The sequence below is a fragment of the Equus przewalskii genome, chromosome 10 (genome assembly GCF_037783145.1).
Source record: "Equus przewalskii isolate Varuska chromosome 10, EquPr2, whole genome shotgun sequence".
NCBI lineage: Eukaryota > Metazoa > Chordata > Mammalia > Perissodactyla > Equidae > Equus > Equus przewalskii.
The window spans coordinates 34967112-34982399 of NC_091840.1; the positions used below are offsets into that span (position 1 = coordinate 34967112).

The 15288-nt window shown below is 35.9% G+C and overlaps 1 protein-coding gene across 22 annotated transcripts in view; it reads right to left on the bottom strand.

Moving 5' to 3' along the window:
* BCAS3 (BCAS3 microtubule associated cell migration factor) overlaps positions 1–15288 on the bottom strand; it is a 569320-nt gene that overhangs the window by 279337 nt on the left and 274695 nt on the right. For all 22 annotated transcript variants that reach the window (XM_070562375.1, XM_070562376.1, XM_070562371.1 and 19 more), the window contains 3 exons: positions 13477–13601; positions 11369–11534; positions 9311–9411 (listed from right to left, as the gene is read on the bottom strand). In XM_070562375.1, coding sequence (XP_070418476.1) covers positions 9311–9411; positions 11369–11534; positions 13477–13601 — 392 coding nt within the window. The remainder of the gene's footprint in view (positions 1–9310; positions 9412–11368; positions 11535–13476; positions 13602–15288) is intronic.

Here is a 15288-nt window from a genome sequence, read left to right on the forward strand (position 1 = left end):
TTTCAACGTTGAAACATCTCAATAATAAATCAGCAATGACAGAAAAACCCAATGAACTATTCTATAGGTGTGAAGATCTATGTAAAGATATGGGTATCAATAAGAAGCGTTTGGGGCCAGCCTGGTGGTGCAGGGGTTAAGTTCGAGGACTCCACTTGGACAGCCCAGGGTTCACTGGTTCAGATCCGGGCACAGACCTAAGCAGCACTTATCAAGCCATGCTGTGGCAGGCATCTCACATATAAAATAGAGGAAGATGGGCATGGAGGTTAGCTCAGGGCCAATCTTCCTCAGCAAAAAGAGGAGGATTGGCTGCAGATGTTAGCTCAGGGCTAATCTTCCTCGGAAAAAAAAAAAAACCTAAAAAAAAAGACTATAATGTGTAATCAGTGTGTAAAGTACTGATTGTACTCTTACAGGCCAGATGGCCTTAGATTGGTGCCTTCACCACTTCCCTCCAGATCCTGAGACATAAGGATAATGTCCAAGAGGTTTCACTAAAATCATTTCTCTATGGAAGGACATATATCAATTGATAAAATTAACTATAAATAAGAGACATAATCAAATATGATTCAATCTGAAGTGATTTCTTGACTACCTCAGATATTCAGACCTGGATAGAACAGTATGACACACCCAATGGCCAACAATGGACTATAAATACTCTTTAAATAAGTCCTACATTACAAGTTTCCTCTACAAGAGAAAAACATTTCTTTCTTCCCCTTCCACCCTACCCACTCTTGGGCAAATATTTATTATGGACAATGCAAGGAAATATTGTTGAGTACCTCCATCATACTTGGTACATACCACAATAGCGATGCAATCCAGGATGTTAGGTTAAATCTAATGTGACATTAGAAAAAGAGCAGTTCAGAAAATTGCTGCATATTTAATTGCTTTTCCAGGGCACTAACAATGACCATGGTAGAGAAGACTAATATTTTTTTTTCCTTTTTGCATCAATATGTTCAAAATATATCTCCACTGTATTATAAAACAATAAAACAGCAAAATATTCTAAAATGATTTCATTCTAAATCCAAAAGTATAATTATATCTACCTTATATTATATAATTATATAATACTTTGTATTATAAGGAAAAATATTTGCTACTTCTATTCTCACGGTTGTAGAGGTAGGCCAGCAGCACAAAATTTAGCTGGAAATCAAGATCTCTAGATCTAACGTTCATTATGCTCCTGACTTGTGATTCTTGTACTACCATATGTAAGACAAATCTCGATACTAACTTTATGTACTATCTACTTATATATCAATAAACAGCCCAGCTATTCAAAAGAAACCCAGAACTGACTTAGTTATCTTTAGTATAATAAAAACTAAGATTTTTGTCAAAGCAACATTAATACTGCAAAGTAAGGTTCCAGTTGGAACTTTTAGAATACTGCCTTCTTACAAGTATGCTGTCTAGGGTATCATAATGGAACCTCATGTCTTCTCTCTACATTCTCTCTGGGATAAAATTACTTCATTGAAAGCTTACATTAATTACCAATTATATAACCAAAAAAGCTCAGAAGGGAGCTCAAAACTGTAGATACACATATAGAAGTTTCTGGGTTATTTGCAAGAGCCTACTTAACATTACTACCAGGACATATACTACATGCACCAAAACATAGGCAACACTGCAATCACCAACTCTGTCTCTTACTCTAGGCAACATATGTCTCTTAATGTTTCAATGAATGGCATAACCTACTGCTGAAGCCAGTCATCCCTTCTTCAGTTACCTCACGTAGCCCCAAATCCTATAGATGCAACTTATTCAATTTCTCTGAGTCAGCCATTTCTCTCCAACCCCACTGAAATTATCCCCACTAATAACTAACTTCTTCCGTCTTTGAATTTCTATATGAATTAATTCATGCTATTAACATGGCACTTATCACAATGTGTCATAGATTCTCATATACATGCTTCTTATTCGTATTTCTGTTAGGGTAATGAGTCAAAAGTAAAGTCAGCAGAACTTGTTTAATGTAAGATCAAGATAATTCATAGGATTTAAGCATCTGAAGTTTAAAAAATAATTATGATCACACGATTCCACTAGAGGCCACACATGAGAGACCAGATCTACATTATCTCCTAAAATAATTAATTAACCCTAAGCAAAAGGTTGTTCTGAATCCTCTATAACAAAGTTTAAAAATAAGCATAGAGTCAAATTTATTCCAAGTAACTTGACTGCATCCTAGCAATACACAACATATCTACCACGAAACTGAAAATGCCCGGCATCTTATCAGAAATTATTAGGCACATAAAGGAGCAGGAAAACACAACCCATACCAAGAAGAAAAATTGATCAATAGAAAAAGCCCCAAGAAATGTCAGGGTGAGGGGCCAGCCCCTTGGCCGAGTGGTTAAGTTTGCGCGTTCTGCTGTAGCCGACCAGGGTTTTGCTGGTTCGGATCCTGGGTGCAGATATGGCACCACTCATCAGGCCATGCTGAGGCAGCATCCCACATGCCACAACTAGAAGGACCCACAACTAAGATATACAACTAAGTACTGGGGTGAAAAGTATTAGCACACAGGGACTCTAAAACAGCTATTATAAAATAAATGTTCCATATGTCCAAACACATATATGATGAGGAAAGAAACGAAAAATATAAAAAAAGATCCAGGGGCAGGTCCAGTGGCATAGTGGTTAAGTTCACACCCTCCACCTTGGTAGCCCAGGGTTTGCAAGTTCAGATCCTGGGCACAGACCTAGCACTGCTGGTCAAACCATGCTGTGGTGGCATCCCACATTAAACAGAGGAAGATTGGCACAGATGTTAGCTCAGCAACAATCTTCCTCAAGCAAAAAGAGGAAGATTGGCAAAAGATGTTAGCTCAGGGCCAATCTTCCTCACATACACACACAAAAGATCCAAATGGAACTTTTGGTGACGAAAAATGTAATATATGAAACAAAAAATATGTTGAATAAAATTAATAGCAGATTAGACAGAGCAGAATAGAAGACTTGATAAATTTAAATACATAGAAATACAAACTATACAAAATGAAATCTAGAGAAAAAAGAATTTTAACAAGTGAAAAAAGAATCAGTGAGCTGAAAGAATATCAAGTGGTCGACATACATATAATTGGAGTCAAAAAAGGAGAGAAGAGTGACAGAAAAAATATTTGAAGATATAACTACATAAAAATTTTCAAATTTGATGAAAACTATAACTCCATAGATCCAAGAATCTCACAAGCCCCAAGCAGAAGAGAACCGAACGTGACATTAGGGTTTAATTGATTTTTTTCTATTTTATTTCTATTTTTTTAATATTTTCTATTTCACCGATTGCCACTCTGATCTTTATTATTTCCTTTGTTTTGCTTTAATTTTCTCTACTTTTTCTAGTTTCTGAATGTGGAGGCTGAGGTCATTGATTTCAGGACTGTCTCTTTTATAACAGAGGCATTTAGTCCTATAAATTTCCCCTTGAATACTGATTGAGTGCTATCCCATAAAGTTTTTTACTTTTCTTTAAACTTTTTATTTTGAAATGGTTATAGATTGGTAAGAAGTTGCAAAATAGTGCAGAGAAGTCTCGTATACCCGACATCTGGTTTTAAAACCCGGAAATTGCCATTGGTACAATTCAAAAACCTTATCCAGATTTCACCAGTTTTACATATATAATTTCACGTACATTCATTTTGTGTAGACAGAGTGTGTGTTTGTGTTTGTGTGCAGTTCTATTCAACTTCATCATGTGTTAATTTGTGTACCCTCTACTACAATCAAGAGACAGAATGCTTCCATCACTGCAAACATCTACTTAACCCTTCATAGTCATATTCAACACCTCCCTCCTACTCTAAGTCCTGGTCAATGCTAATTTGTTATTCATCTCTATAATTTTGTCATTTTGAGAATGTTATGTAAATGGAAACTCTTTTTCTCTTGATGTTTTTAAGACTGGTAGTATGCGAAACTTTCGAGATTGGCTTTTTTCACTCAGCATCTTTGAGATTCATCCAATTTGTTGCATGTATTTATACTTCAATCTACTTTTTTTTTCCTGAATAGTATTCTAAGATATGTACGTGTTTTGTTTTCATTTGCATTCAGTTCAAAATAGTTTCTAATTTCCCTTTTGATTTCTTCTGTGAACCATGTATTATTTAGAAGTGTGTTGTTTAGTTTCCAAATACTTGTGGATTTTTCCAGAGATCTGTTATTCATTTCTTAATTAATTCCACTGTGATCAGAGAACATACTTTGTATGACTTGAAAGCTTTTAAATTTATTGAGACTAGTATCATGGCCCAGAAGACGGCCTATATTGGTCAATGTTCCCTATGCACTTGAAAAGAATGTGTATTCTACTCTTGTTGGGTAGAGTGTTCTACTCAGTCTGATATTAATGGAGCAACTCAGGGTTTCAAGTGTGTTTCTCCTAAGCAGTGTATAGTTGGAGTTTTATTTTTTTATCCAATTTGACAATCTCTCACTTTTTATTACGATGTCTAGACCACTTATAACTACCATGAGTATTGATATGCTTAAGGTTACATCATCTTGCTTATTTGTTTCCATTTTATTTCCTTTCTTGGCATAGGTTGCTTTTGATTTCATTACATACATCTTTTAACATCACAGTTTACCTTCAAGTGATATTATACCACGTGCATATGCTATACAAACCTTACAAGAGTATAGTTCCATTTCCCACACTCTTGGCCTTTATGCTACTGTTGCCATACATTATATATATACACATACACACACATATATATGAGTTTTAAAAACCACAGTAGATTGGGGCCAGCCCCGTGACCGAGTGGTCAAGTTTGCGTGCTCTGCTGCAGGCGGTCCAGTGTTTCGTCGGTTCGAATCCTGGGCGTGGACATGGCACCGCTCATCTAGCCATGCTGAGGTGGCATCCCACATGCCACAACTAGAAGGACCCACAACTAAGAATATACAACTATGTACCGGGGGGCTTTGGGGAGAAAAAGGAAAAAAAATAAAATCTTAAAAAAAAAAAAAAACCACAGTAGATTGATACTATTTTTGTGTTAACAGTGAATTTTATTTTAAAGAGGCTTAAAACCCCACATATACTATATGTTTTAACTGTTTTCAGTGTTCACCATTCCTTTCCATCTGGTATCAAAGGTTCTCCCCACCTTTCCAATAACGCCTTTAAAGGTAGAGGAAAACAATTATAGCTCCAATAAAACAGAAGGAGGTTCTATGAATCCCAGTCACCTTTCTATTGTGTATCAAAGCTACATTTCTGTTGAATGGTCTTTTAGTACCATTTAACAAAGAAAACTCAGTAAGCTTATGGAGGAACTTCTCACATATCCATGGATTATTTTAGAAAGTAGTTCAAAGTCTGACCTCCCCCCAATAAAGCTGGTTAATGTCAGCAACTTAAAAATATTGCTGCTGTCAAATTACCTTAAAGAAAAGGAGGAAATATTATTTTTTCCCTAACTAAAACTCTCCCAAGTCAACTGAGTAAACACTGTTCTTAATTTACAAATTGGGAAGCTCTGAAGCAGACTAAAGAAAAACTTACTGTCTACTTTGGGATCATATTCAACGCTGGTTGATATTTGTTAGTCTCTTCTAATGTTTATCTTTGTTTTTGGCAAAGGAATACACTGAAATAAAATGGATAGTTTAGAAAATGTAATTACAGCACGTAATTTTTTTTTGAAGAAAGAAAAAATAGTGTTAACACAAAAAAGACTAATCTCCTCTGCTATAATCATTTTCTAAACTATCCCCAAATTTCTTATGATCAAGGCAAAACATTTTTTTGATATTAGATTCTTGACTTTTACTTTTACTGAGCTATACAGGAAGATTAGATTACTACCTGTAAATTCACTTTGCACATATAAATTAATCAATCCACTCAATTAAACCAGGTGAATTTGCTGATATTTGACTTTTTTTTACTTACTCAAAATGGCAATTTCTCACAGTTCAACCTAATAACAGAGTCCTTTCCGCCTCCACAGCGACTTCCCTAGGGAGCATTCTAGTATGATTCAATTTACGATACACCAAAATTCCTCAATTTTTTATCAGTCATTCAATTAATATATGTAGGAAGTGTGACTACAGTTGAGAATACACAATTTGGAGATTTTACTTACTCCACTTTAAAGTTAAGTGAGAAGACTTCAGTGTTCCAGACAGGTTTCCCTTTCCCTCCCCGACCAGTCACCCCTTTACCACATATGCAGAACTCTGTTTACCAACTGGCAGTGTATTTATTATGATTACAGGGCTGGAAGGGGAGTGGGGATTCCGTGCTAAACATCCTGCTCTCCTGCTCTCTTCTCCCTGAGACAAAGTCTCTTTCCCATTTCCATTTACATCATTCTTTGTCTACTATTATTATAATTTCCGGAGTTTGTACAAGTCAGCTTCACTTGGTCTACAGATCCAAATTCAACCAAACACAAATGTTTGCAACATTTAGAATTTTACTCCAAATGGTTATATTTGAAAATACTTTTAGTAATATATTTATCAAGAAGGTTTAGTAAAACAAAAAACTTTCTGGCATCAGATATGGTATACCCATGTTGTAAGCGGTCACACCACCTTTTCAAATGGCTTCAGTAAAGGGAACTGGAGAGAAAGCAAGAGGGTAATGAGAAAGTTGTCTTAGTGAAGCTCTAACTTGTATAAAGGGCTCAACAGATGGGCAAGTAAAGACATTTCCTAAACTGGCTCCAGCATCGCTTTTGGCAATTGTATTTCAGGCTTTTATTCCTCTGATGCAGATGTTCATGCTTTGTGTATTTAATTGCTTCAGTCAGGTAACACACTGGCATGTCCAGGACTCTCAATCAAACAGCCTTTCTTTATTGAAGAAAACGTAACTTTAAAATCCAGGCTAATTCTGGGCCTCTACCCTCAATGTAAAGAAGCAATATAATAATTATTACAGGATTACCTATCTCTTAGGTATTTTTTCTTACCTATTCAATTATATCCACAGTAACATTTCACAAGATAAAAGAAAACATTAATTACATCTATCACTGGGATACAGATATTACAACGTGGTCAAAATCACAGAGAAGAGGCATTCCATTATTACATCGTGAAGCCTATCACTTGAAAATATGCACTTTTGAGATAAGAAACAAAGGTACAGAATGATGCTTCAACGTATATATTGTTTACAATTTTTCCAGGACTTTAGCATCACTTCATTAACCATAACAACACCTTTATAAAAGCAAGTATTATTATTGATATTTTATATTTATCAAGTTTTTAGAGAGGTGGTTTCGAACTGGAACCCAGGTCTTTTCCTTATTCCAATGCTAATCCATCTGGAATTCAAAAGGTCTAACATGAAATGCATTATATTACATATTTTAATTAGAAACTGTAAAATCATCAGTGACCACTTTCTGTCAAATTGTCTCTAATTCTTTTCTATTCCAACTCTGCAACATTTCACACGTTTGTCCTGTCTTCTCTACTATATAGCCTTAATCAAAGCCCTCCCATCTTGCTTGAGGATCACTGAGCCTCCACTCCCCTCCCCTCCTCTGAACCTCCTATTATAACACTGTCAGAGTGATCTTTCTAAAACGCAATTCTGATGGTGTCATTCCAATGCTTGAAAACATTTGATGGCTTGCTACTGCCTACGGTGGTGGTTCTTAAACTGTACACCTGGGGATTTTTGTAGTTCTAAGAATTGAACAAAGGTGTTTGGAGCGGCTAAAATCAAGTAATGTCAATCAGCTTAATTCACCAGAAGAAAAACATTAAGGAATAGAGATAGTTGCATTTGTTTTTGCCCATATCTTTTTCTTACATATTTGGGACTTGCTACTGTTTGTGTACTGAACAGCCCTGTCAATATAACAAAACAAAACAAAAACCAATATAAATTCTGAAAAAGTCAACTATACTCAATCCAACATTAGTTAATTTCACCCTTGTTGAGAGGTAGGAGAAACTGTTCTCATGATTTTAATTTGAAATTATAACGTCATGTTTTTTCTAATTCATATGATAGAGTCAAAAATATGCTTAGACAACCTAGAATCTAACAACTCTTATGTACCCTGCTTCTGGAACCAGAAAACCATTCATATATTACCCCTCTGTGAAGGCTGTGGCAACTCATGTCATTGCTCTCATAGTTCAATGTATACCCTTCACTGATGCATCCATCTCATTTTATTTTAGTTTTTTATTAAATGTCTGTCTCCTGAATTCGATAGTGAATTCATCGAGGACAGAAGCAACATACTATTCACGTTTAAATCACAAGTGCCTGACACATAGAGTTAACTCAATAAACACATGCTGGAAGAATCACGCAGTTCAATTACATAAGAGAGCAAGACTGCCAACTATTTGTTACAATTATGGAGTCTCATAACTTTAGAGCAAAGTCAATAAATTTTCTCTGTTTCCAATATAACATATAACACATTATAAACATAAAATAAAATAGCTTTAGAAATATTTTACTTCATGCTATATAATACAGCCAGGGAAGAAAATAAGTTTGATACAACAAAACTCCATTGAAAAGATGTCAATGGTGATTTTTAGGAAGTTTCTTAAAAATATACAGTGCTCAGAGACATCAAGTTAAATTAAGGATCTAGCCAATTCTACAAAATTGAATTATAATTGTAAAGAATTTTTAATTCTGTGACCATAAACTGGATAATAGATATTAAATTGTCTTTTCATGCCTCCCCTACAAAAAAGGCTGTTTCTAGCTCAATGTACATTTTTCTCCTTAAGTAAAAAAAGAACCCAGATCAATCTCTACAAATGTTGGGCCTTCAATATGAAAGTAAACAGACAAATAAAATCCCAATGGAGTTACAATCATTACTTCATTATTGCAAGTAAAATTCTATAAAAATAAATACCTGCTGATGTAGCTTTCATAGTGAAAAGTACTTAATTTTTTTCATGTCAAAAAGAGATACCAAGTCATATGAAAGTTTATTATATCCTAGTATCTTCACTTTTTTTTTAAGCTTTTGAGCCCACCAGATATTTCCCATTAACTTATATAACTCCAGGAGTATATCTCACAGCCAGGGAATATGAACAGCCAGAGGCAGACTTAATGTATGCTAAGGCTTATGGCTTACGTTTGTGTTAAATATCTTATTTGCCTCAGTCTGACTGTTTGTGGCCTATGGCCTATGGACCAGTGGTAATACGCATGGTTGCATTAAGAGTCAGCATTTTAAGATGAAATTTCAAAATACTGTCTGGAAGGAAAAAAACAATGAGAACTACTTACGGCCAGCAAGCAGGAACTGATAATACTGTACTGCATCTGCAGCGAGGAGCAGAGGGTGGTTTGCATTAAATGGTGGTTGCAATTCATTCCATTGAGGAGTTCTAAGGAATGGCAGAAGAATATTAATATTTAAGCTTAAAAGACAGGTTGTAAATCACCATCACTGTCACCACTTACAGACATTGATATAAACTCACACTATCTTTGTAATCATTAAAATGAACTTGTTGGGAGTGCTGAAACCTGAAACACAAGGCCATCTGCTTAAAAAGAATAAAAAGGTGGTAGTGAGTCATACAAATTACACAGAGCCAATATTAGTTTAATAGCAGAAGACCCTCCAATAAGATAGAGAAGACATTCAAAACATTGGACAGAGAGGAAATGTGTAATTCAAATATCAAAACTAAGCAGTTCTAATTTTACCTAATTTCTAACAATTGTTAGAGCTCTCTATTCTTAGAATATGTGTATATTTTAAAACAAAATGAAGCAGGTAAAAGTGGTTTAAAAAAATACAGTTATGTTAATGCTTGACTTATTATAGACCTAATTAGCATCTGAGTTCCAAAATGAGCCACTTATTTCAATAATGATGGTGCAGTAATTTTAATTATATTTGCCTGCTCCTAAACAGCTTGATAAATAAGATATTGATCAGATCAATCCAGTACAGTAAAGTAGTAGTAAAGACTACTGGAGCCTCCAAAAATCAATATAAGAATATTTTAAAACGTCAAAAGGAGAGAGATCGTTTTCATATCCATTTTTGTCTGCTTCCTTCCATACATGTCAGGACCAATTTTTCTGTCTCTGCTGTACCACTGCATACTACATTGAACAGGTTTTCTTCTAGATGCTATTTCCCCCTCTTCTAATGTATTTTATTTCCCCCTCTTCAATGATTACATGCTTTTGAGAAGAACTCTGAAGCTTAATAAACATTTCTACAGTGCTTAACCATTATATCTTGGGGAATTACATCAAAGGAGACCTTCCGATGCATTTATATCAGTGCCCATTCCCCTTAAAGGCTGTTTCAACGTCCTCTCTATTTTCAATGAGCATGAGGCTGGAAATAGGGGAAGCACTCAAGTTCTATATGTGAGATAGAAAAAAACCCAGGTCCTAGAAAAGGTAACACAAAGATGCAAGGAGAAAGTAGTTAAAGAAGAAGTATTCTCCAAGGCATGTACCAAAGACGATTGAAAACATATGACTACACAAAAATTTGTACATGAATATTCTTAGCAACATAACTCATGACAGCTGAAAAGTGGGAATGTCTACCAACTGATGAATGAATAAACAAAATGTGGTATATCCATGCAATGGAATATTATTTGGCCATAAAAAATGAAGTTCAGATATATACTACAACATGGATGGACCTTGAAAATATTATGTGAAGAAAAGGAAGTCAGATGCAAAAGGTCACATTTTGTATGAATCCATTTATATGAAATGTCCAGAACAGGCAAATCCATAGAGACAGAAAGTAAGCTGATGGTTGCCTAGGACTGAAGGGTTGGGGGAAAATGAGGAGTGACTGCTAAGGTGTACAGGTTTCTTTTGGGAGTAATTAAAATTGCTTGTGGTGACCAGTGCACAACCTAGGGAAAATTCACTTTCAAATGGATGAATTGTTATACGTAAATTATATCGCAATTAAAAAAGAAATGAAATATCAATATACCCAACAACAGGGATGAATCAAAATAATTTTGCTAGGTGAAAGAAGCAAGATAAAGAGTACACACTCTATGATTCCACTTACATAAAATTCTAGAAATCGCAAACTAATCTATAGTGACAGACAGCAGATCAGATGTCGCCCGAGGCTCGCTGGGCATATTACCAGGTAGGGAGAAAGAAGGGCAGGAGGGAGAGATTACAGAGATCCACAGGAAAACATTTGGTGGCGATGGATATATTTATAATGTTAATTATGGTGATGGCTTCAGAGCTGTATACATATGTCAAACCTTATTCAAATTGTACACTTTTAGTATTTTATAGCTCAGTAAAGCTGTTAAAAGAAAAGAAAGTAGGTATTACCTAACCAGAGTCCAGCTGGCTCGAGGTGATGTCACCATTTCCAGTGGGGTGTCATCGCTGATCTTGGGGGCAGTGCTAAGCGGTCGTGGCTCCATCATGTGCTCCACTAAGGTCCCATAACAGCTAATAATGTAGAGGGATTCAACTACAACTTGTTTGGACTGATCTACAAACAGAAAAACAGAACCTAGATGTGTGATAATGGCAAAAAAGGAGCCCAGCATAATTTTTACAAGTTATTGACCTTTCAATCTGTCCCGGAGGATGCTGAGAGAAAAGAAGAAGGTAGGAACTTTTTCACATGGTGCCTGCTCCTTGCCTAAAGGTTGCCTCTTATAAGTAGACGCTATTGCATATGAAATTCTTTATGCCATCAAAATATTTTTAAATCTTGAGCAATTTACTTCAAGAATGATGTGAATACACTCAAAATTCTAATACAGTGAAACAATATTTTACTAAGCCTTTTTTATTTGTCTGCAATGTAATTTGTCCCACACTATGAAAAAGGAATGATATCAGGTGGGACAGGGAAGGACTGACTGAAAAGGAACACTGTATGGACAAAGCTTTAGTTACCCTGGATGGACCAACTCAACTGCATAAGAGGCTCTTTGTATGCCTAAATCAGCCTAACTTCTCATTTATTTTGCCTCAGAAAACCTTCTCTTCTAAATTTCTAGATTAAAACAAACAAATGAAAAACACACACGTTTTCCTCCTGCAAATCCTCTTCCTTAATTTCTTTCAATGGGATCACTGGCCCCCATGGTAAATGAAGACCAGTAATACTTCCAAGTCAGGTGCTCAATATGGATCTAATCAAATGACTTTATAAGGAGTACACATGTCCTCACTACCAAAACAGGTTTAGTCCTCTATCTTGGGTTTTACAGTAAACTTAGGAGCATATAAAACCACTCATGAATGCTGGGTGGGTCACTTATCTCAATGCCAGAGGAATCAATTACAGCTGATTCGGGAAAATGGCTAATGACCAGGCAGTGGAACATAAAGGAGTAGCAAGTTAAAAGGGTAATTAGAACAGAAGGGAGAAGCATTTGAAATCGAGCTTCAGAGGGTTTTAACTAGTAACAAAAAGTCATTTCGATAGCATCATTAAAGCTAAGGAGGTAACAAAAAAATAAAGATGGGATAAGAAAATGGAAGGCTTGCGTACTTTACTGTATCCTCTCCCACTTAGGTAAGGAACCTGCTGTGCCTGAGATCCTATTTCCAAGGAAAGGGCCACTGAAAGGCGATAACAAGGGAAAAGGCTGATGTCTGACTGCCAGGATTAAGCGTAAAAGAGAGCCATTTTGCCAAGAACAATACGGCCTGTGGAACTAGTCAGAGAAGTGCCTCGTTAACAACTCAGTTTGTGACCTACTTTAATAGACTAAAATAATGAGAAAATCTTAATATTCAAAATTCAGTACTTTGTCCATGAGTATGGGCATTCTCTTCTACACAGAAACATTAAGGTATCCTATACTAAAATATAAACATTTTAGATCTTGATGCTGGTGATCAAAGAAGGGATTAAGCAAAAAATTATATAAATTCAAAGGAGCAATGGTTACCATAAAAGATGACCATTATTTCTGAGGAAGAGCTTGTTTTTATCTTTTAATTTATGACGTGGCAGAGCTGTTGTTGGTCTTGGTGTTTTTTGGGGCAAGATTTAGCATTAAAAAACTTAGGATCAAACTATGCTACCATCACCTACCAACTAGTGCTTTTAGCTAAGATATTATTCAGCTTACTGGTCTCATATTCTTCATCTCTAAAAATGGAGTGAAGTTAGCTTGCCAAAACTGTAAAAGCTACAAAAAATGGTATGGAATTGACAGTGTTAAGAATGCCTTAGACTGTTGCCAAGAAAACAAAATAAAAACCCTCAATGAGCAATTTTTTCACATTTCTAGTGAGAGAATAGCCTTTCTTCTAGACTAGGCTTGAGTAGTTGAGCAGAGACACGCTAATTAAATGGAAAAACTGGTTTCTAGAATATTGGCTTCAACATTATTCAAGGAGGATTGCTATGAATTTTCCTCAAGAAACAAAAACTACAAATGGCAACTTTAAGCTTCAGTAACAATACGTACCTTTTTCCCTTTTCAGACCTGCATTATTTGCAAACCATGATCTAGATGTCCCAAACATGGCAGCCACACAAAATTCTCCGCCCATTGATTTGCTGGGTGAAATTTGTGGAGGTGGTTTAACTTTGCTTAAAAAATAAAATGAGAGTTAAAAAATTACCATGATGAAATCACAGTCCTCGAGACAATGATGCATTTTCCTTAAATTCTACCGCTAAGTATGCAAACCCTCCAATGTGGACATGCATTTTGCCTTAAGTGCTAACTGGCGGTGTGAGACTGTTCTGCAGTGGAAGTGAAATTAGTTCAAAGTTTCAGAGTATTATCAAAACAGCAACTTCTAAGACCAATAAAAATTAACTCCTTTCTGAAGGATGTGCTGGTAAAGTCCAAGTCACTTCTTTTCAGGTAGATAACTTTTCCCTGGAGATTTCAAGTGGAACAATAGAACCAGCAAAAACATCTTACGATTACAAAATAGTTTCTCATTTCATTTTGATATATAAGATGTGGGATTGACAATACAGGTGAATGAAGACAGCATGTATGAAAACGGCAAGATGATACAGAATGAAACCCTGAAAATGCTCTTGGCCACAATGCTATGCAGAGTCAGACAACATAAGGGAAGAAGACCTAACGCTCTAATGCAACTATATTCACTGATCTTCCTATCTGCTGTTGATTTTTTCTTCATAGATTTGTGAAAATGATGTGTCTATTTTCGTTCTGTTTCTCATTTGTTTGAGGACACGATAAGTAACTGCTGCTACTTCACATATAAAAAAGTACTAGCTTTCCTCTTTGTTTTCCCCAAATCAGCTTTCATATCATCAGCTTCTAATATCAACCTTTCATCTTCTTTCAAATCTTACATTTCTCTTCTCTTCCCATTTGTCAAAGACTTCCCCAAAGCTCATTAGCAATTCTGCCAACCACCTTAGATAAATGGTAGTGTTATTTTGTCTAATTCCTAGACCAGAAAATGGCCTCACTGTACATCAGTCAAGATCACAGCCCAGCTGGGGCACAAGAATAACAGACTTCTGATGCTTCTACTCTGCTAGTCACTCTCCAATGTCAAATAGCATTATTTCTACCCTCTGTTGCTCACTATCCATTATCTCTTTATCTTTTAATAAAGTGTGGTTGGATGGAGAAAGATTGGTTTTCGGAGTCAGGAAGAAACTAATCTGAATACCAATGCTGCCACTAATTAGCTGTGTCTCTTTTAGTTATTTAACCTCTCAGAACTCAGACTACTGCTATATAAAATAAAAATAGTAATGTCTACCTCACAGGGTTATTTTGAGGGTTATTATATTTGTTCTCAAAGTGTGGTCCCTGGTTAGTAGTACCACTTGGGAAGTTCTTAGACATGCAAATATTCGTCAGGCCACACCCCAGACCTACTGAAGCAGAAACTCTGGGGGTGGGGCCTAACAATCTGTTTTTTAACAAGCCCTCCAGGAGATTCAGGTGCATGCTCAGGTTTAACCACTGTATTAGTTAAAGTGCATAAAGCTCTCAGGGCAGTGTCTTCCCATATAGTACTCAACAATGTCAACTCTCTTCTACATAGCACACAGCCTTCACCTAATTTTCAAAAATCAGACTTCACTTTGGCAACTCAGTTTCCAGGTCCTTACAACCCTTGAAACAGTCTCTCACATATTCTACTTTCGTAGACTTCTGCTAAGACATGTTCGCGCTAGGGAGAGCAAAACGTCTCAATCAGAGGCCACTGTGATTGGTCCTTTTGGTCTCTCCTTTTGTACCAAATCCATGGTAATGCACAGTGCCATATACAAAAAG